The 23,109-nt window shown below is 33.8% G+C and overlaps 1 protein-coding gene across 1 annotated transcript in view; it reads left to right on the forward strand.

Annotated features, from left to right (window-relative positions):
• LOC123556619 (uncharacterized) overlaps positions 1–12,940 on the forward strand; it is a 53,631-nt gene extending 40,691 nt beyond the window's left edge. Inside the window, exons 2-6 of the mRNA XM_045347498.2 lie at positions 7,483–7,626; positions 9,231–9,353; positions 10,662–10,781; positions 11,054–11,192; positions 11,504–12,940. Of these exons, the coding sequence (XP_045203433.2) occupies positions 7,483–7,626; positions 9,231–9,353; positions 10,662–10,781; positions 11,054–11,192; positions 11,504–11,712 (735 nt within the window). The 3' untranslated portion in view covers positions 11,713–12,940. The remainder of the gene's footprint in view (positions 1–7,482; positions 7,627–9,230; positions 9,354–10,661; positions 10,782–11,053; positions 11,193–11,503) is intronic.
• The last annotated feature ends 10,169 nt before the right edge of the window (positions 12,941–23,109 follow it).

Consider the following 23,109-nt stretch of genomic DNA (forward strand, 5'->3'; position numbering starts at 1 on the left):
AATATAATTATAATACAACTACCCCCAGAGTTAACTGATTCAATATGTGACGAATAATACGTTACCTTTCCAAAATATGACTATTTTTGTTTTAAAAAAAAATTTAATTTTGGTATTACACATATGGTTAGGATTTTTATACATTGGACTTTAAACTAACATCAACAGACATGAACAACATTATCAAATAAATGTATATAGATTTTATAATTCATTAGGCAATATTATATAAATATTTTAAGAATATATAGCTCTTTGCATGTACCAGTATGACTGCATATCATAATTATCATAAGTACAAATAAATAACATGAACACGGCAATGCAGAGCAATATAAACCCTAAGGTATGACCTCTGACCACTAAGTATGACCTTGACCTTGAAGTGAAAATGATATTTACTATACCAGGGTCGACACTCCTATTACGGGCGGAAGATGTTTCTAACGCTAAAAGACATATGACCTTAGATTTCGGTTGTTGATGATAAATACAACTGCATTCAATGGAGTTTGGTCGAGAGAGATACTCCTCATCAACGATTGGTCCTCCTGGCCATGTGATGTCGATCCTCCTCGCTGATTGGCTGGTCCTCCTGTGACCTATGACAGTGACCTTGGTAACCTTTAACTGCATTCCCACTACACTCCCCCTGCCAGCCTCCCCCGTTCTATAAAGTGGGTCACAAGGGCGACAAGTGTGTGTGAAGGAAGCCTAGGAGGCCACAAATGGATTCCTTGCAGAATCAGGCATAACAGGGTTACCCTGCTGGATAATTAACATGGAGGTTTAACCAATAACGATTATACATCTTATGTAAAGCAGACCATCAGGACTTCCTTCTTAAAACAGACGAGATTCCCCAATGGAAGGTTAATTACTATATATAAGCAGTTATTCCAAACATATCTTATAATAACAAGAATTAAGGTCATGGGATACCCTGACCTAAGTTCATAAATTTCTGGGATGCCTAGAAAAACATACCAAATTATTAAGGCCCTGGGATACCCAGAGCAAAGACCTTATTACAGACACTAATGCCTACCAGGGGATACACATACTGCAATAGTTCATAAACTCCTGGGTTGCACGGAGAAACATACCAAATTATTACGGTGCTGCGACACCCGGAGATGGGACTATCGTACTCGTACTAATGTGTACTATGGGAAACCCATTTTTCCTAAATTTCTAAAACCTGGGATACCCAGGAAGCTGCGAAGACCCCAAACAGATGGACGTAGTCTCTGCGTCTATTGCCGGACTGGGCTTTGCCTATGTTGACCCGTATCTGAAAGAGGATCCAAAGTAAGTGATCTATTACCCGGAGTCCCTTTCCCCAGGCCTCTAGCCCAATCTCTATTGCTTAAACCAGACTGGTCCCGCGACAGGTCCCGAAATACCAATTCCCATCTGGAAGGGACTTCTGCTTCAACCCAAGTACAAAGGATGTTGTGGTTAAATAAAGGCTGCATAGCCATATCTACCATCAGTTTTAAAGACTGCAGTCTCACACTGGAGTTAAATCGATCTTGCCGCCACTTAACCGAATCCACACGTCCACTTACTGAGTAAGTGTTAGCAAGTCACAACCAGACTCACAAGTGAGACTCTGGCACAACGTGCCCCTACTGGACTATCCATCAGAACAGGAGACCTGAACACATCCCAAAGACCTTGCACAAAACTCCTCCAAGTCGATTTTTCCATAATTGTGTAAAGCCATAGTGTCAGGAGCAAGGCCCATACGGTAATTGTTGTCATAACCCGACCCTTTTCCCCCGGATTGTGCACAGAAAGGGTAGTGTAAACTACCAATCTCTGAATGAAGTGATTAGTAAAACTGAGATGAAGGACATAGATCCCCAAACAAGGACACTACAGTTTGCGACGCAGGACAAGAATCGCTCAACATATATTTGTTCCATAGTTGCTACCATGTAGAAGGACTTGACGTACATGCACTTAGGTTTAATGCAGGAAGATGGAACCCTGGTAGAGAAGGTGGTATCGAATACAATGACACGGTTTCTAGTGGCGGCAACCGTCAGGCCTGTATGCCCTCATGACCTAGACAAAACAAGGATAAATTAACTGTTGGTTCCCAACATGATTAAAAGGCAACTCCCCAGTGTGATTGAGGGGCAATACTCTAGCGAGATCTTGATGTTGAATGGGGTTGCTAGTATGAGGTCCACAAACCTTTGGAAGGAAGTGGCCTCCGAACTTCACACAAGTGGCTTGACTTTTAGTAACAATATTCCCCAATATTTTTAGTTTGTCTCCGACCTAAGGTTCCCTAGAAACCAGTTGAGGTTCAAATGACTGGATATCAAATTGGGCCTCGGTCTGGCATAAACTTGTCAAGGAGTTATGGCCTTCACACATAAAGTTTGAAGTCCTATATTTGCCATCAAAAGAGTTACTTTTGTAAGAACTGACCTTCAGACTGGGCAAATCAAATGTACCATTTTGCATCTTACTTTTACCTACTTGAGTTACATCAATTTCACTTACACGGTATCTTATTTTGAGGCAGTTCCTATAATTGTCTTCTTGAACTACCATCAATATATACAGACAGTATTAAAGAAAGTTACAGTATTCCAGTCATGACCATTATTTGATACCGGCTCCATAGAAGCTATATTTTTTTATGTACATGGTACATCTACTTATAAAGGATACATTCGAGATTGACAACATGTTGGATGAAGTCTATGCTGATGAATGAATCAACTGCACATTCAAAACAATCACAGTTACAACATACAGCAGTTAATGTACGTGTGCATAAACATGAACTAGATTTCTAAATATAGTGATATGTCTGTTTCAAATTTAATATCATTATAGTGCACGGTTTCGGGCAATGTCTGTATATATTGTAAGTATGTCACTACAATATACTAAAATAGCCGACATATATATATTAAGTGTTTAAAAAAAGTTTGTGTGCGTAGTGTTCTCATGAAGATGTAATCATGGGTCATGCAAATTAAATTATAGTTTCATAGTTCGATTGTTAAATGTATGTGTTTAAAATTGAATGCGAAATATTTCAACAAAAAATAATTGTAAGTTTGCTATTTTTAAAGATAAAGTATGTGTTCACATTACAGAATACATGAAAATGTATAGTTTATATGTTAGGTAACGTAAATTGTAACGTAGATTGTTTTTTTTAAATACATGTGTTTAAAGTTAAAATGCAAAGCTCTGTTAAAACATATTTTGACTGAATTGTAAATATGCTATTTGTGAATGCTAAAGTAGATTTAAGGTAACAGAACACAAGAGATATAGTTTGTGTGTTTGGTAACGTAAATTGTAACTTAGTTTGATATATAAATACATGTGTTTTAAGTTAAACCTACAGTTTGAAATGCAAAACTATACTGTTAAGAACAGAATTATATTGTAATTTTGTTTTGTTCAAATGATAAAGTATGTTTTAAAGAAACCGAAGACATAAACTATAATTTGTATGTTTGGTAACGTAAAATGTAATGTAGAATTCAATGTAACATATCTTACAAGTTAGAGGCTTGTTGATAGATAAATAAACATTTGTATTACAGTAACTTTAGAATGTTAATATAAAATTGATATGAACATTTCTAAGAAAAACATGTTTGAATTATGTATGATTGAAAAATAGCACATTTTGGAAGAATGACGTTACATTTTAAGAATCGCTAAAAATCAGCTTTCTCTTAACTTATACTGGCAATCTATATATCAATATTTTGGTTGAACTTTGAACTTTTTAATGGTAACTTCATGTTTTGATTACCCGGTCATCTAAATTTGCAGTAAAAACTTTATGCCAAAAATGTTTGGATTTTTAAGGTAACGTATCTTTTTCCGATATTTTTCTTCTTTAACATTACATTTTAGACATTAAAAATTAATCAAATTGCAGCATCTAGTATACACCTTGAAATAACATATGCAAAGTTGAAATAATTTACTAACATAATAGTACCATTTGTCTTTAAAAATTGATGAAAAAATTACAGATTTTGAGGGTAACGTATTTTAAAACGTGGTTACGGAGAAAAGCCCCGCTCGCCAGTTGCAAACTTTATGCCAAAATGTTCACCACACATTGGGGTTTCAAAAACATATGGTCCACAAAATTCCCCCTGAAGGGGGAGCAAAACCCCCTCTGGCTCATGGTCTATATCGTTTGTACTAATAATCATAGTGTACAACTTATGTAGATCGGTCAATGTTTATTTATTGTTAGACTTGACACCTTGGTGGAGCCTTTAGTCAGCTACATGACACCCCATAATCACTATCCGAACGCAGCCCAAAGCTACAGAATCAATTAATTCGGAGTCGTCGAGCTTAACCATTCGCCAATGGATATCCTAAGATTCTTAGGTGCAATATGTACTTGCCGCCTCGGTAGCCTAGTTTTAGAGCGTTGGTTCGATCCCTGGCCGCGTTATACCAAAGACGTAATAAATGATACTAGTGGCTTCCTCGCTTGACGCTCAGCATTAAGAGGATAATGGAAGGAGTGGTCAGCCCAGTGTCAGTATAATGTGACTGAGTGGGATATCATGTCACTTGGCAGCTCTACAAAGTTGGGCATTGTGCTCACTGCTACGAGCAAGTAGTCGTTTATATGACTGAAAAAAAGACGTTAAACCCGAACACACTCACGCAATATGTCTTTTTTATGTTAAAACATATAAAGTCTAAAGTAACAGTTCAAGCTGAAAATTCAAATAGAAAGCAATACGTACATTATCTATCCTTGGCTGTGGTCCGTTCCAAGTACAAACTAGTTTCATCACGTCTATCTGTGTTTACGAAATATTTTTATTAAAATACTGATTGAATTGATAATTTGAAATTCTTACAGATGATTGGTTATATTTTATTTCGCAAAATCCCCCATGAAATACCCATCAGACGTCTCCGACTATATAACCCGACCAGTTTCAAGCCTTATTAGATCGTTGAGAACAAGGGATCTTAACTACATTTTATCGAATGAAACCGGTATTAGGGATGGAGAGCGGGAAGGCGGAAATTATAACAGTGACGTGAGTGCCTGAAAAGGTAAGACAATTGTCTAAAATTTTCAAACAACATATACCCGATATTATATATAATGTAAGCATAAATAATATATAAATATATTATATCGAATTTTGAATGGAAAGAAATTTCTTACTTAGGCTGACTAAGTATCGCAGTGGACAGTATGATTGGCTCAATGGATTAATTATTTATTAGTTACTGTTTCAAAACATTTATTTGATATATCATATATTCATTATTTTTTATATTTTTATGTATTTATGTATACATTTTATTATTTTATATACCGACGTTTAGTAAAAGATATTCATTTATTTATAAAAAAGAGACATACTGAAAAAGATACTTTTTAATCCTATCAGTAAAAAAGAGTTAATGTTCTTAAGTTTGAAAAATAAGTTTGATTTAAAGAGAAATTTAAATACCATGTTTTGACGTTAAGGTAAATGTTCAGACCAAGATCTTGTGTATTAGGTACTCCTTAATGCCAGGGCAGATAATAAAGTTTGTCCATGTAGGGTTTGAATTTAGATAGTCTCACTATTAATAATGTCGGAAATGTTTTTGACCTGGTTCAAGCCCTAAAGGATCGGGTTGGTATACCCAATTATTTACACAGAACTTGAACTAGCCAATGCGCCATAATGCCAACTAAACACACTGTAGTTCAATTAAACTGCAGAAAATAATTGTTTATCATATGTTTGACGTACTGGGAGTGAAAAAATAAACTCATTTCATAATTTTTGTATAATACTGGTGTAATAAAGCTTTGGCGTTGACTTGTGATAGAAAAGTTTTTCACTTGTGTCTTTCCACGTTGAATTTATTAAACTCATTAAATAAAATTGATAAAATGTTCGGTAGAGCCTCGCATTTTATTGTCTTATTTAACTCATTAAATAAAAGAGATACGAACAGATACTTACATATCCTTTGTTTATCAAATAAATATTTTCTGAAACCTTTTTAAAATGGAATAGACACTTTTTTGTTGTTTTTAAGGATTAATATTTTCCATGACATTGTATAGCATGTGAACTCGTTTTGTCCTGATGTGTAAGCTTTTAGTGTGTGTGTTTGCGTGCTGGGGGGTTCGTTTTGAGGAGGCTGCGCTTTTGGTGCGTGGCATTCCCTGTTTGATATTTTTCTTTGTTTTTTTTTGTTTTGTTTTTTTTGCATTGTGTCAGGTATGGTCAGCCATCTTAGTAGTGTATTTAAACGTTTATAAATTGAAAGCTGCTACCTCAGTCGTGTAAGGCTGAAAGCCATCAAACCCGGCTGTTTATATTTCATATAAAATCCACTTACTTGATAACTTTTACGACATTATCTAGCATATCAGATTTTCAAGGATTTATATTCCCATAATGAACTTTATTCCTTCTATAGAAAAAGAAAATGGTGTGTTAACTTTTATATAAGAAAACTACAGTTCATTAAAAACAACCCGCTGAATTTACTCCTTTTCGCTTCTTTTAATGTTTCTTTTCAAGACATAAGATTTTTAGCATGCAATAGGAAAATGCGCTCAATTGCTACATGCGGTAGAAAAAAAGAAAACACGATTCTGTTGAGAAAGAGCACGAAGAAAGGAAAAAAGTGACCAGCGTAGGCTTACATTTATTTGGTAGTGATCAACCTTAAAATGATAAAAATACGTGAAGTAGAAGTTGCAGGTGACGAGAATTTGAGAAACATGGCAACATTTGCTCACCTTTGAAACCCCGACCCTGTATTATCTGCAAATAACTGATCTAAAACAGAACATAATTTTAAAGCAATCAGTAGTAGTGAATAAATTGTCTCCTAGCCGTTCTTTATTCTTTTATTCTCAATTTACTTACTCAGCACGACTAGATGACACATCCCGTTTCGGCCACCGTCCTTTAACACGTTGGGGTCGTATGTAACATCGATCATCTCTGCAGAACTAGAAAATCCGCTTGAAGCATTCTTTAATTTTACATACAAACGATGCAATCCATATAAATTTACTCATCATAAATATAGCATGTAAAACATTGCAATATTCTATATTCAATTTATTTGTCAACTCTTTTAAATTAACTAAAATATCAAAATAAAATTTCATATAACTGAATAATATTTATTCTATCCGATATATATATACAAGAAATATCCCTAGCTGTGGGGAAAATGTTTGTACATACGTATGACACAATGAACAAAGATTGTGGATTAAACTAAATCGAGTGTCCTTTTATTATATATGTTTTATTACAGAGTTATATATGTTTATTTTAAATACTGAGTCCTATGTGTTTATTTTACAAAGTAATTTATCTTTATTTTACTGGGTTATATATGTTTATTTTACTAGTAATACGTGATTACATTACTGAGTTATATATTTATGTTTACCGAATGTAACAAAGCTATTATTGAATTTGCAAGGTACAGGTGAATAGAACTAAAGGTTGTACAACCAAGCGAATTGCAGTCGGTGTGATAGTTGGTGCAGTTGCCTTTGCAATTGTGGCTGTGGTCGTTATTGTTTCTGTCTATTTTGGATCGAAAGTAACATCGGACAGTTTTAAGGTAAGAACTTCTAAAACTGACGTTTTCTTTTTGTCCTTTTTATATAAAAAATATATCGAATAGATTAAAAATTCTAAAAACAAATTGTCCAATCTTGATAGCATTGTTTTAAAGTAGTCTGTTTTAACTTCAAACATATATTATATTTTTTTCAGTTTGCTATAATATCATGAAAGTAACTGTTACTCGTTTACTTAATTTGCTTTTATTACCTTATATACATTTATTTTAATAATTTCACTAAATTGTCCTAATCTTAAATTCATCCTTTATCTTCTGGTTAACTTGATGGTTAACTTGATGTAGCGTCTTGTCAATATTGTGCTAGTGCAATTTGAGAAGGATTTTGTGCCTGTTTAACATATTCAACATATGTTTAATTTCAGTCGTAAGAAATAATTGAGAAATGTAAATTGTATATATAAGTAACAAAAAATATATTTCGTAATTCAACATGTAGTAAGATAAGAAATGTTTTTGTTTGTTTCAAGTACGCACAGATGAAGGAATACGCAAAACTTTCATGCTTACACATGAAAACTCGAGTTTGAACCGTTTACAAATCAAAGTACTGATAGTACAGTACTGATGGAATATGATTTATGTTAGTACGTGTATGAAAAGTATCAATTCCAAAAATAGCATAAGCGTTAACAGCGCTTTTAATACTTAGAAACCCAATACATTTAGGATTTGATTACTAGGCTAACCATATCATCAATATGATACTGCGATTTGGTGATATATACAGTTATGCATTCAAACCCCCGGTAAAGTAAAAAGGTGTTAAGTAAAGGCATGCAGCCGATAGTTTTTCGTAGTAAATTACTGTGCCATTGGTATATATTCAAAGTATGTTGAACTATTGTTTTACTGGGCATGAGTACTTGTAAGTTTTCGAATCCACGGCTGCCTCAAAGATGGTGATAGAGTAGGCCAAATTGCCCGGTCTGTAACGATAATGACGTCAGAGGTGGTAAATTATTCCACATTGAACTACATTGTACAGCGGATAGATACGAAATAGTTCTGAGACAGTCTATTCCTAATTAAATTATGCGCGGTTACATAGAGAAGGTGATTTTGTTTTCCATGTTCTTAGATCCTGTTATGTTGTCACCTTTTTTATTTTGTTTAAGAAAATAAACATAGCGTCTGGCTACAAAAAAAAACTGCCTGACTAACCAATGGGGGTCACGATCACACCTCCTCATATGACTCTACATGTTGTGTAGTATTGACTTTTACAGGAAGCGAAAGTGGTTCAGATAAGCTTGATGCTTTCGTCAGAGTTGAGTAGTATGAACTACAATGGTGAAATCACCAGTTACCTTCATTTCCGTACCTAACACACCAAGTCTTTTGACCGCTATTTTATTACCTTTTTATATTTGTTGTTTAGTTGTTTAGCTTATTGTAAGTTTCCCTATGTTCCTTTTATAATGTATTTTCTTTAAAATGTATATTGTTCATGGATATCTGTAACATTTCGTCTGAAAAAGTAAAAGCGTCCCAGTTTCGGTCGGAATAGGTCATTTTGTATTTACGTTTCGATTATGTATTTCAATGGACATTGTTCAAAGTTTGAAGGTTTTATTGCTCAGGTTGCACACCAGACATACAAAACAAATGATGGGGAAGTTGTAGAGGAGGAAACAAATGTGACAAAGACAGAGGTGGACATACGGGTACCTAACGTAGCAGAGATCATTTACGATTACAAAAATGTAAGATATAAAAAGTTTTCTTGAGTACTTAGTAACGAAAGGTACATAACCTATCAAAGGTAACTTCGAGAAACACAACTGTAGGTAAATAAAAATGCATTTCCTGAGAGAAAAAATCTCGATTACAGGAAGGTAAATTAATTAAGTTGCTTTTCCTGGAATAGATCATTTTAGCATACAAAGATGAAGGTAATGAAGTTACACATCTCGCAGAGGTGATTTATGAACGTTTCTTAAATGTAACTCAACAAAATATGACACATTCTTGGGATTCAAATTACAATTAGTGCATACAATGGTAGTGATTGATTATTGACCGATTATGCAATAGTTTACAATCATATCAACCACTGGTTTGTCATGATTGGCATTATTATTGCAGACTTCACTTAGTGTTAATTGTGATGACCATACTCAAACACTTCATTTTCAAAAAAGTAAATGAAATACCAAGTCTTACGTGATAACAAAAACTGTAGGAAAATAAAATTATCAGAATTGACCTAGGCTATACTGCAAAAGATCGAATTTGATGGTACTATACTTTTTTGATCCTGCTGCAGATGACTTTTTTGTTTTAACGTTGTTTCTCCTGCACACCTACGCTTAGATTATAGGTTCTTGACTGTCCATTTAGGGAGATTGTGTGATTTAGCAAGACATGTTCAACAAATTATATCAGGTTTGCATGTACATGTAGAACTAAATCGGTTGGCTCATACATATGCTACATAAACATGTCTTTATTCTTAATATGACGAATGGGATCAGAAAATTTAAACTTATAGCATATGAAAAAAAAGTCCCAATCCGTGACTCTTGTTACCTCCCCTGACTGTCCGCCCACAAAGTCAAAAGCAACGACTATACAGAAATCGGCGTATTGGCGCGTCTAATGCAAAATTCTTAGTGCATTTGCGCAATGGAATTTGTATTTTGTAAGAAACTACTATTTACCGGCAAATTCCCACAAAACATTTGTGAGGAGGGCTCTTGCTTTATCTCTTATAAATGAAAATTATAAGAGATAAAGCAAGAGCTCTCCATAAAAATGTTATAAGAGATAAAGCAAAAGCTCTCCACAAAAATGTTTTGTGGGAATTTGTCGGTAAATAGTAGTTTCTTACAAAATACAAATTCCATTGCGCAAATGCGCTAAGAATTTGCCTTAGACGTTGATCTATTCACAAAATGAATATATTACCTACAGCAGATTGCTTTTTCCTTCGTTTAGCTCTTCAAAACAGTATTTTTCTACATTTCGTCGTTTTCAGTTGCACTTATTTATACCTTATTAATTCATTTAAGGGGTTGGTTGTAACGAGATTTGAGGATTCAGAAACTAATGTTCAAAGCGTGTGCTTTGCACAGTTCATGAATGAGACCGAATCGCCAAGTACAGATACTGACAAATACACGGACGGAGAGGTAAGATTGCATCTACATATCTTAGGCATACGCGGTTTACTGATGGTAAATTTAATATTGGAACACAACTTTATACTGAGATAGTAAAAAATATTTATACATGTGTTTGCAGTTATTCTAGAGCAGTAATACAGAATGGACAGTTTCGCACAATACTTTCAAGCCTGTAAACATTACAAAAATGCACAATACATCCTGAATTTCATGAATATCTTGCCTATGAAATTAGTTGGAAAAGCTTACATATTTAGCAAATTATGCTTATTTCACAGGTAGACTTGTACGAACAAAAGAGCGACGAAGAAGCTGAGAGTGTGAAATGGACGAACACAAATAAAGAGGTACCACGTCACATGATTTCTGAAAATGTAGCAAGAATGTGCGAGGGAACAAAGATCTACTGGATGGAAAGTACGTAAATGGCTAGACTTTGAATAAAAACATGGTAAAGGTAATAAAATAATATCTAATTGAGATATATGTTGATGTTTTCTAAGAAAATTTCACCACACGCTTAAGTTCTTAGAATGTTCTATAGTGACATTATTTTGTTAGAAATTATAAAGTGAACTACGTGTCTTCCGAAACCCTGATACAGACCATATGAATCGTGACAAAATGTCTTGTTTCATTATCAGTATCCAAATTTTTTTACTCATAAATAGGGAAACGTTGTCTAACATTTATCGAGTTGGCGTAAAATTAGTTAATTTCTGTTGTAGAGGCATCAGGTGATGGGATAAGTAAGCGACAGACATGTAGCAGCATTAGACGTGTCATCATTTGCTACCCTTGGAGGTATAAATGTGCATACATATGTGTTTTTCGCTTTTACTGCTTGCCTGGTAGAAAACTCCTTTCCACTCAAAGGCGTTGGGCCTGCAAGAAGGAGTGTGACCCAGGTACAAACAACCCAATATGTAAGAAGTAAAAAGAGGGAATGAAGTGATTATAGCCAAGAAAATGTACATGTCAATAGACATTTTGAGTAGATATATACTTACTGAAGGTAGTGTTGAAGATCTTTAATTGTGACAAACGATATTGTTTTCCTTTTAATATTTTACGTACTTTTCTTTAAAGCATTTATGAAATTATTTTGAAACTAACGAGAAATCCTTTAGAAATAGTTAGCAAGATTCTTACAGAAAAAGAAACAATTTCAATTTGAGCATGTATATGAGGAATAAGAATTTCAGAAGAATGTTGAAATGTTATATTTACCCCCGCATTGCTTATATTGTCATAAAATGTATTTCCTGGATTCACATTGTTCATCAACGTTTGGATTTACGGACATTATTGAATTGTAGGATGTATCAATGTTTTGTAAAATACAGTAGTCTTGACTGCTTAACATTTAAAAGGCTAGATATTTATGTAAGACTTCGTCTTCATGAATCAGGAATCTGGCGCATTCTTTGAATTACGCTTTGCTTTGATTTTTCTTCTATTTGAAGTATTCAGCTATTTATCTACAGTAAAATATAAACTGTTAATGTTATCGCAAAACCTACTACAAAGGCGCCTATCAAAAAGGTAAACGAGCAAATACATTTTTCCTTTAAACTTGATGATTTAATTTTGCAAAAACTGATTTATACTTCAACAATTCTTTTATGCGAATCATTTTATACATTCATCTTTCATCAAAAGCTTGCGCCCGCTCTGCTTTGTCGCACTTCCACATTTTTTTTTTTCATTTTTAATATTTGCTTTTAGCTTTCCATGTTTATATTTTAGCTTTCCGGCATACAGTTTTCGAAGATGAATTATATTTGTAAATAATATTACATGTAGCAAGAAACACAATTTAACTTATAAAAACTTTAATCTTCCTTCGAAATGCATTATAACTTCTATGCCTGTCGACAAATAAGGAATTTACTTCTAAATGGATTTACTCACGACAAATCTTTTATCGTAATACAAAGTGTTAGTGATATGATATTCACGTACGGTCAAGAGAGTATCAGCCAACTTGAGATCAAAGATAAATTCAGACAGAGTCTTTTCTAAAGAAAAAATCTTGTTTTTGATTATATATCAAAGGTTATAATTTTAATAGTGTTTATTCTTTCTTCATACTGCCCTGTCATCATTGTTCATGTGATAAATTCTGTATTGTTTAACCAGAATAAAGTGTTATATCAAATGTACCTAGTTTTAACTTTTATTATTGTATTATTTGCTCTTTTAATGTTTGAGTTCACACAATGTTTTATGCCTTTACATATTTAATACTTTTAACTGTGTCCAGCTTTAGAAAAAGAAGTAGTCAGTAGTTTTCCAAAGATTTCATCCCAGATTTACAAATGATTGAACGATTACACAGACCTTGCAATGTCGACGCGATTACCTATAAGGAGACGATAATGTACGTGTTGTCTGCAACATAAATTGTTTCATATGTCATATGAATGTAAAACTAAATCAACAATGAAACCATGACTGTGGTTTCTCTTTCGTTCAAGACGCTAGGTTGCTGAATAACAAACAATGCACACAACTGTAAAAAGTTTTATATGTCTTGCTACCGGTTCGATTTGTAGCTTCAGAAACAAGAGAGAATATCGTTTGAGTTCCACCTAATCGTACCTGCATTTACAAGCACAAATATTAGATACATCACGGTTTTCAGAATTCTGATATATCGACATGTTCAGATTTGAATTCAGGTTTAGGTTATTGATGCCGTTCATTCACAAGGACCACAGTGGAAATAAAAGTTTTCTCTTTTTTTTGTGTAATCCTTGGTGATGGTGTGCCTGTCATGGCTATTTATAAGTTTATATATGTATTATGTTTTATTTACTGCACATATTATTTTTAATGTCCATGCATCTATATATCTGTCTGTCTGTTTGTCTGTCTGTCTGTTTACCTACCTACTTACCTGCATACCTACCTACCTATCTACCTATCTACATACCTACCTACTTAATTTTAATTATCATTCTGTTGTTCTTGGAAACGGTAAACATGTTTTAAATATCCATAACCAGGACCCAAAAAATCAACAACACTACTATGGTTTTTAAGCGTTTTATATCTCTCGTTATTACAAACATGACATTACCAATAATTTTTCATATTACTTAAAAATTTGGTAAAGAGGAGCACAATTTCAAGAATATACCTTTACATTCGAGTTATATTTAGTACGAACACATTTAGAGTACGGATGAGTACTAACATAGTGACAAACTCAAATTTTTATATAAATTCTTCGAGAAAATAGATAAAAAAGATACTGACTGATACTCTTCAAAATCATTAATATGATTCCTAAAAACAAACAATCGCAGAGGTTACACGCGATTCTTAAACATTCACGGTTATCTACAAAAACTCAATCGACACCGACTTCTGAAAGGGGAGTAAATAAGTGGAGAAGCGAGTACGAACATTGTTGGGGGAAGGGCATTTGTCGTTGGTAACTGATACAGTAGAACATTCTATGGTTTAAGCTACAAGAAGTAGTTATTATGTAAGAATAAAGACGCAAATACAAGATGTCAGTCTGCCTGAAATACATATATGTCCCTGGGAAAGTATTTCAAAAATAAGAATCATTTATGCAAGAATATGTGGTAAACAATAATTTCCAATGTCGCCGCTTTGACAGGGAGCTCGGAAAATCGAAAATTTTGTCCGGAACACAGGTTTGTGCATAAAAACATATGAACCACGGGAAGACATAGCTATATACCCTTTCTTTTTTATCGTTACATTTGTTTTATCAGTTGACACAACTACAAATGAAGATGGAATGTAGACGGAGGGTACCAGCTCGGATGAACATCAGGCCATGTTTATGAATCTTAATACGACCTTCCTTGAAAATAGCATGTATCTAGTACCTTAGAGGTGAAGCCGTTGATCCCATTTTAATTGTAAATACACTTTATATGGTTATTTTCATCATATTTCCTTAAAAATGCCCTACTTTCGATTTCGTTAATGCACGGGATCCCTCTCGGTCGGTGCAATTTTTGCGTCACAGGATCCCTCTTGACTATCTGCAACCGTCACGGGAATCATCATTGACGAACATTTCTATAGGCATTGGCGCCCTCTCAAATTAACTTCAGTGTTAGAATTCATGGTGTTTTAACCTCCCTAAAAATTCTTTGAAATATTTCTCGCATACTATCGTACTATAGGTCCTGATAAGCAATCAAGCAAAGATTAAGAACCACCATGGAAATAATAGATAATTAAATTTTCTATCTCGTTTTTATGTCAATTTTTGTGTTACATGTACAATGTATATGGCATGGCTTTATTTAACATGCATCATTTTTCATAGTTGTTTTTCATTCATTGTACACAGAAATTAAATTTTCTATCTCGTTTTCATGTCAACCTTTGTGTTATAATGTATATGACATGGCATCATTTTTCATAGTTGTTTTTCATTCATTGTACACAGAAATAAGTTTATCTTTATATCTATGTTATTTTGAAACGAATATAAATTTTTGTAATATGAAAATATCAAGCATAACGTTATGAATGAAATGTTACATCCTGTTTAAACCTTTTATGCAAAGTTTAACAAATAAAATATTGATAATTATGGTATACATTCTGACATCTTAAGGTTTTACAGGAGTAAATAGTGTTAGAACTACGCAAAATGAATATTTAGTACCACTACTATCTTCACATCATGACTAAATGTCGCTGTCTTAAAGGATATCTAACTTATTGGCTTGGTACTGCTTGTGACTCGGGACCTGGGGTAACTGGGTCAACAAATACACAAATATGCGCCGCTCAAAATATTTATCATAGACAACAAACGATGAATTGAAAAAATGTAGCTAAATGGTTTTAGCATCAATATAAATCTACTTAATAAAATGCAAATACACATATATAGGCCTCTCTATTTGATTTAAAAATGAACTTAGCTATAAATTCTCTTTCGAAATGTGCATGTATTTTTGTCCCAACGATTACGTGATGTTTACAAACATAACTACAATAATAAATTTGAAAAAAGCATAGGAAAATCAACATTTTTGTAACTTTTCAAAATCTGAATATTGTTGGTCTTCGTACCAATTACAAAGGTAAATTCAGAGGTAAAGCATTATAGTGAGAGAATATCGTGAAACCATTGTTCACTTTGTGATAAAAGCAACAAACTTTGCACATAGGTACCTGAAAGGATATCCTTCAATTTGAGTTATCTTGTAATTTTCAAAATGGCTGCTATTTTCAAAATGGCCGCCAATATGGCTGCCAAAAGACAGAAAATAAGTACGTATTAAGGTTTTGCTTTATTTACTTGCATATTTTCTCTGAATTTAACTATGTAACATAGCACAAGTGTAAAGAAGCAATTATCAAAACAAAAATATATATTAACAAGATGATTTTTTTTTCAAAATGGCTTCCACAATGGCCAAAAATCATAAAAGAACCATTTTTGTCACATTTGGCTGAATAAATTTGTACATGCAATATATCAGTACTTTAAAAGTTATATAATATGCTTCTGATAACTAATCCATACGTTCGTGGCATTATATTTAGATATTGTTACTAAACACTGCTATACACGGGCCTTAAGAGACCAGTACTAATCGTACAATGAATCCACATTGTCCAACAAGTTCGAAGGACCTCTGACTCAATTGCGCTATCCTCTGTAACAACTTCCACCGCATTTGTAAAGAGCAGTGCACAAGAGTTCTGCTTTAATGCATTTGCATATTCCACGGCAGCCAATCTCAAGACTGCAATCACACTTCAATAACTCCTGAAAAGATTCAGATGCCTGTGGGAGTGTTGTCCAGAATGGCTCCCATGTCTTATCAGGGCCTTTTGTCCAACCCAAATTATTGGAAAAAGGCAGTTCAGGAGAAGGCACAAGTGCCTGACCCCAGCAGTACTCTGCTTGGTATGCAACACGTCTAGTATGCAGAACAAGGGCTGCTATTGTTGGCGGGATTCCATCTTTTGATCTTCCTTTATGTTAGAATAAGTCTTTTCATGCCTCATTAACGCTTGTAGCAGTACTAGAACGGTCAAACACGAGGACAACAAATCGCTCTGAAGTTGGCATAAGATTAACAATATGGATCGCCAGATTCTGTGTTGCAGAAGAAACATTTACTTTGATAAGCAACTGTAGTCTGTAGCTGCGCCACAGCTTTTACGAGTAATTTTACTTGGTGCGCTACCTTCGCCATCTTCTTTGGTCTTAAACTTGTGTTTTAGTATAAGGTTTCTATTCATCTTATGTTTTGCCGTGTTGGTTCGAATCTGGTCAGGATCCATGCTGTTTGCTAACAGTTTCTGTAATTCTAATAGGCTTTGAAAGCGAACAGCATGGATCCTGACCAGACTGCGCGAGTGCGCAGGCTGGTCTGGATCCATGCTGGTCGCAAAGCCACTATGTTGGCTTTCTCATGGCGCGGCTCAGTTAATTTTCGTTCGTTTTATTTTTGCATAAAAATGAAACCCTTCACTTTCTCTATGGCACAACACCAAAGAAATGTCTGACGCCGATATGGCAGATGAGAAGAGTTTAGAATTATACCAAAGATAATATTAGTTAAATGCATGTACATATACTAAACGTATAAACAGAAAGTGAATGATGAACCAAAGAAAGAGAAAACGAATGGGAAAAAAGAAAACAAAGGAATACGATTTTATCAGGAAGAAAAACGTCATGAGATTCGAACTCGAATGATTTGATGTTTTGCATTTTACTGGACTGAGCTATTTTGATAAATACTTATTGAACTGTTAAAATTAAACTGATACTGATGCTTACTTGTCAAGTATTAAACAAGCAATAGAAAATATTATATTAATATCTTTTATCATGTAGTGGATGCGTCCTTGCGTTTGCACGGGAATCACGTTGGGGAATCTTTGGGGATTAGTAATTAGTGTTAGTGAAGTATGACTGATGTAAGAGGGTAAAGAATGTACTATCGAATATGGTTTATATGAGCTAATAGGATGGAGAATATTAGTTAATAACGCTTTTCTCAGTGGGGATTTATTTTATTTACTCTGCCTTGTCTAACTTGATGAAATTACGATTAATGCGATTAGTTGGCATGCTTTAAACACGTTTAAGCCTCCAGTTTCCTTTACTGGTCCTTCAAAGGCAGTCCCCCTATTTTCATTGTTTTCCCTGTATCGTGCTTTACGTTTTGTATTTTGCCTTTTATGTTGTTCAGTGTAACTGCGTTATTCCTCATCCCTGTTTTAATGAACCACTTCCACATCTCTCTTCTTTACTATTAGTGTTGTTAGGTACCCATCAGGTTGAAGCTCCCAACTAATAATTTTGCCGGCGGGTCCGACTATGTTCCTTTGTTCGTTTGACCTACATGTCTGTTTGCTGTTTGTTTTGCTGTGCCTCCATGTATGTGCGTCTGTGCGTACGTACATTTCTTTGCGTGTTTGTGTGTGCCTGCGTGTATGGGGGCGGATGTATGTGTGTGCCCTCATTTTAATGTACTAATTGTTGGACTCTGCTTTATCTTTGCATTACATTTTTTCTCTCTTTTTGTGTGTGCTTGCTTTGCGATGTACGGGTGTGAATGTGTGTGCTGTGCTCTTTGGTTTAGGGAAATTTTCGTTTATTTTTAAATATTCAAATACAATTAAATACAGTAAATAAATGTTTGATATTTCACACTGTAAAAATACCATATATTAGTTACTGCTTTTCTTAAACTAGGCACTGAGAACTTTTTTCTATTTAAGCGCTCAAGCCGTGGACAAGGAGGGCATAATTTCTCCCTCTACGTTTTTTGCGTATAATAGGACATTTTTCTTGCTTATATTACGTTTTTGGTTGGTATCTATGTGTAATAGTTAAAACTAGCGTGGCCTATACATAATGTATAAAAAGGTGTGTTTATAATTTATTTCAATTTAAACTTAAAAGGTTAATGTTAGCAATTTGCATAAATAATCCAGTCTCTCCAGGTATATCTACCATCCTTTAATATCTTGTTTACGTTTGATAAGAATTTGATGCTTTACCAAGATAATTTATGTTAATAATGTCCAGCGTCCTTTGATATATCTATCTTTTACCATGTGGTCTAGGAGGCATTGAGCAATGAATTATTTTGAAATGAACATAACACTATGTAAAGTGCAACCACCAACCGTAACATTACGAAATGTTAAATCCTGTTTTATTTTTATGCATAACTTTACTTATTTTAATTTAAAACAAGACGGTCACTTTTACATCTAAAGGTAATATAAGTTAATACGTGATTTAATATTGTCATGCTTATGACTATAAAGAAACATATATTTACTTTGCACCACTATCTATTTGTCGAAAATTTTAAGAGATCATGATTCACAAACAGAAATGTGCATAATAGGTATTTATATCTATATCCGCACATTGTGCAAAATTGCTGACCGGCCATCCCACAATAACAAAAAAAAAAAAAAAAAAAAAAACGTTTTTAATTGTTTTAAAGATTTCAAAGGAATCAGTTGCAACATACAAAATGGATGTATACGAGTTATTACCGTGTACCTATACGTGTTTTAATTAGAATGGTATCATTGTGATTCATATCGTTTTATGTGATTTTGAAATGTTTTATTAATTTGTTTTTACATGTATAGTCTCTTACAAATCTATATAGATTGGCTTTGTGTTACATGCACTGTACATTTTATAAATGTTCATGTATACACTAAGATAAGACTTGAAAAAAAATGATTGAAAACAGAAAAAAGAATCGCAAAATATTATTATAATCAATATAAACGGAATCCTACTCTTCCGGAATAAGTAGTTTTTCAAAAATAAGCTGAAGCAACATATGTAGCAATGGTGCTTTTGTAATTTAATTTTAAGTACAATACTCTAGACATTTTGGTAGCATCTATGGACGTAATCATAGATTTTACTGGGCGAAATATTATGTTAAGGTGCCGCCACAATCACAATTCAATAGCAGTTCATATTTTCAGGCCGAGTAGTTTTCTCTTGAAAGTTGCACTAAAGTCTTAACAGTTGGTCAGATTATCATCAACATGTAAGCACATGATGATTTATAGTACATACGCCGCTCGGGAAATGTTTGAGTCTCGTTACGACCGAAAGATTACCCTAAAATATTGATATCTTACGGGATTCAAACTCCATTAAACACATATTTACAAAAGACAAAATTTAGTTATTTTTGAAGTACAATATGTATACTGCAAAATCTTATGGAATGTTTGTCAAAATTGGTCCTGGTTGTTGCATTTGACACAAAATACAACTCCATGTAAATTTAATTTTTAAAGTTGTTTGCACATGCATTACTGACCACAGCTAGCTTGGTAAACCAGTACACATCGATTGTTGAATGCAACACTACATTAACTCTATTGAGGCCTAACTAAAGTAAAGGAACCAGCGTGGGAGCCATCTGGTCTAGTCGCGTAATGGCTGCCAGGTATTTGAACACTAATATTTCACTTGGCATGGCATCAAATGTCTAAATTAAAGCTAGTTTCTGTTTAAATTTCATTGTGGATGTATTTTTGACATTTTGGTAGGAAAAATGGGAGAGCAGGTTGTATTTGGTGAAGTGAAGCTCAATTTTAGTATGAGTAGTACTTCCAGGTCACAGCAGTGTGATTTTGATGTCAGTTTACAGTAAGCAAATGTGACCAGAGAAATCTTTCTTAGAAGATATATGACCCCTACTTTTCTCTTCATTTTATATTAGTTTTATCATAACTCTTTAAAATGAGGTAAGGATTTGTTCTCTGAAATTGGTCTAGCTATGTTTGGTAGCTCTGTAAAAAAATGTCAGTTTTATATAGAATATATAGGGAAAACTATTTACCTGTTTGTGACCTATTGATTTCTATTGGAAGATAAGACAGTTTTTCATTGTACAGTCAACCTATAATATCACCTGTTATTGTACAGTGATACCACAGTCACACATACGGCGCGGATAGCTACGTCTAGCCACGGATAGAAACGTAGTAATCCGTATCGATCCGTACCTGAGCCGTACGGGTTGGTACGGATTGATACGGATTACTACTTTAAGGTACGGCTTAGGTACGGATCGATATGGATTACCACATTTCTAACCGTAGCTAGACGTAGCTATCCGCGCCGTATGTGTGACTGTGGTATCACTGTATAATTATTGTGTGTAAACAGATTTATAAATTGGATAAATTGATGGTGTTTGGGTTTTTGGTATAATTCAGTAACCAGGTAAAATTTCAAAATAAATTCTCTAAGACTGTGTTCTTTACGGTCTGCTTCACAATTGGTTGTAATTTTTTTTTTTACGTGATTGAATATATATTGAATTTGACTAAATGTATAATTGCATAATTTTGTCATTTTAGCCAGAGAAAAATATTTAATAAAAGCATAATACAGGTAGTGAAATGCAAATGCTTTTACGTGCATATGTTCAAATAGATATTCAGCACATAATTAATGACAAAATTATTGACTTTAGTGCAATATTCAAGAGAAAAATACTCGGCCTGAAAATATGAACTGCTATTGAATTGTGATTGTGGCGGCACCTTAAAAAGGAGTCTAAAGTAAAAGTTATGCAAAGTCACCCGTTCCCCGTACACAGAAAAAAAGTAGTTTTAGAAATCATCAAACGTAAAAATCCTTGTTATGTTAACGCGGAATTATAATAAACTTAAGACAGAACTAACAAAATCTAAGACTAACACATAGAAAGTACAAATGCAACCAGAATCATACACTACAAAATATTCTATCATAGAAAGAAAATACTAGTAGTATACTTTTAGCAGAGGAGAGTTTCAAATACAAATCAACAAAAGATAATAGGTAAGGGTAGATTTCTCGGATGCACAGAGCACCAAAATCACACTCTCAGAGCCACGCATTTGCAAAGTAGGCTCACAACAAAAAGAAGCTGTAACGGAAAAATATAACTGACAGTTTGCTTCAAAAATCAAACATTTTGATTTATGCAAAATATAGACAGAGTGGAAGAAAGGGGTAAGTGGTAAAATGGGGGGTAGGGTGGGGGTTGAAGGGGAAAGTAGAACAAGGATGAATATACAAAGGGAATGCTACGTTCCTTTATCACAGTTACACTACAAGCTTAGAATATTACTGACGGTTTACTTCAAAAATCAGACATTTTAATTTTATGCAAATATAGATAGAGTGAGAGAAATGGGTAAGTGGTAGAAAGGGGGTAGGAAGGGGGTTGAGGGGGAAAGTAGAACAAGGCTGAATATACAAAGGGAATGCTACGTTACACTACAAGCGCAGACATTCATGTACCAAAGACAAACACGCACAACCACACACAACTAATACTTGTTTTGTTTTATAGCATTATAGAAACTTTGAGATGTCTGTGTCATTAAAATTGTCATTCACATGTAGTCGGTTATTCAGGCAGAAAACATCTGCTTAAGAAAATGTCAATGAATTACAAATGATTTCCATTCATGAACTCAAATAGTTTAACATCTCATCCCTATCAAAACTTGAAATCTCATATATTTAAACATGTTACATAACAAAAAAATCACAATTGTTAACTTTTGCTTTCTTCTTCCTTTTAAACTGTAAATAAAAGTATTTTGATATTTTTATTTATTTTACGATTGATAATAATACTCTCATATTCAAGACCCGCTTCCTTCGACAATGTATCATACTGTGTAATGGCATAAAAGTGCCGTTTGAATTCTAATAATAGAACAAAGGGTATGCAGTTCACGTTGGCTATATGTGAACTTCTATTTTATTCATTTTGTGTCTGGCTATATGTGGCATATATTTTATTCGTCTTGGAAACGAATGTTGATACTGTTCATAATTAGGTCATAGCTCTTTAGGGCTTGGCTTTGCTGTAAAATATCATTAATGTAAATAAAACTGACCGCAGATATGCTTTAACATATCTCTAAACTTAATAAAAAGAAAATCGTCAATGCGATACGTATGATACTGTGAAAGAATTTAGATCACACTGAATTTGCTGTGTAATAAATTATTTCTAAGTCGCCAAATCTGCATCGCCGTGACACTTCCCCTCCCCCTAACCCTCCAATCCCCACCCCCAAAAATGCTTTAAGAAAATAAATAGTCTGAAAACAGACATCGATAAATAGTGTTACTATAATTATTGTAAAATCAATTCTGTGTACCAGTAACGGCATACTTTGATTGTTTTACAACGAATACCTCTCATAAATCTCGAAATATGGTAGCCACTTTTGAAATGATACGAATATTACTAGTATTTTTACATCTGTGAAATAACCATTTTAACCACAACCGATTGAAAACACC

This window comes from Mercenaria mercenaria, chromosome 5 (genome assembly GCF_021730395.1).
Source record: "Mercenaria mercenaria strain notata chromosome 5, MADL_Memer_1, whole genome shotgun sequence".
In the NCBI taxonomy this organism is placed as follows: Eukaryota; Metazoa; Mollusca; class Bivalvia; order Venerida; family Veneridae; genus Mercenaria; species Mercenaria mercenaria.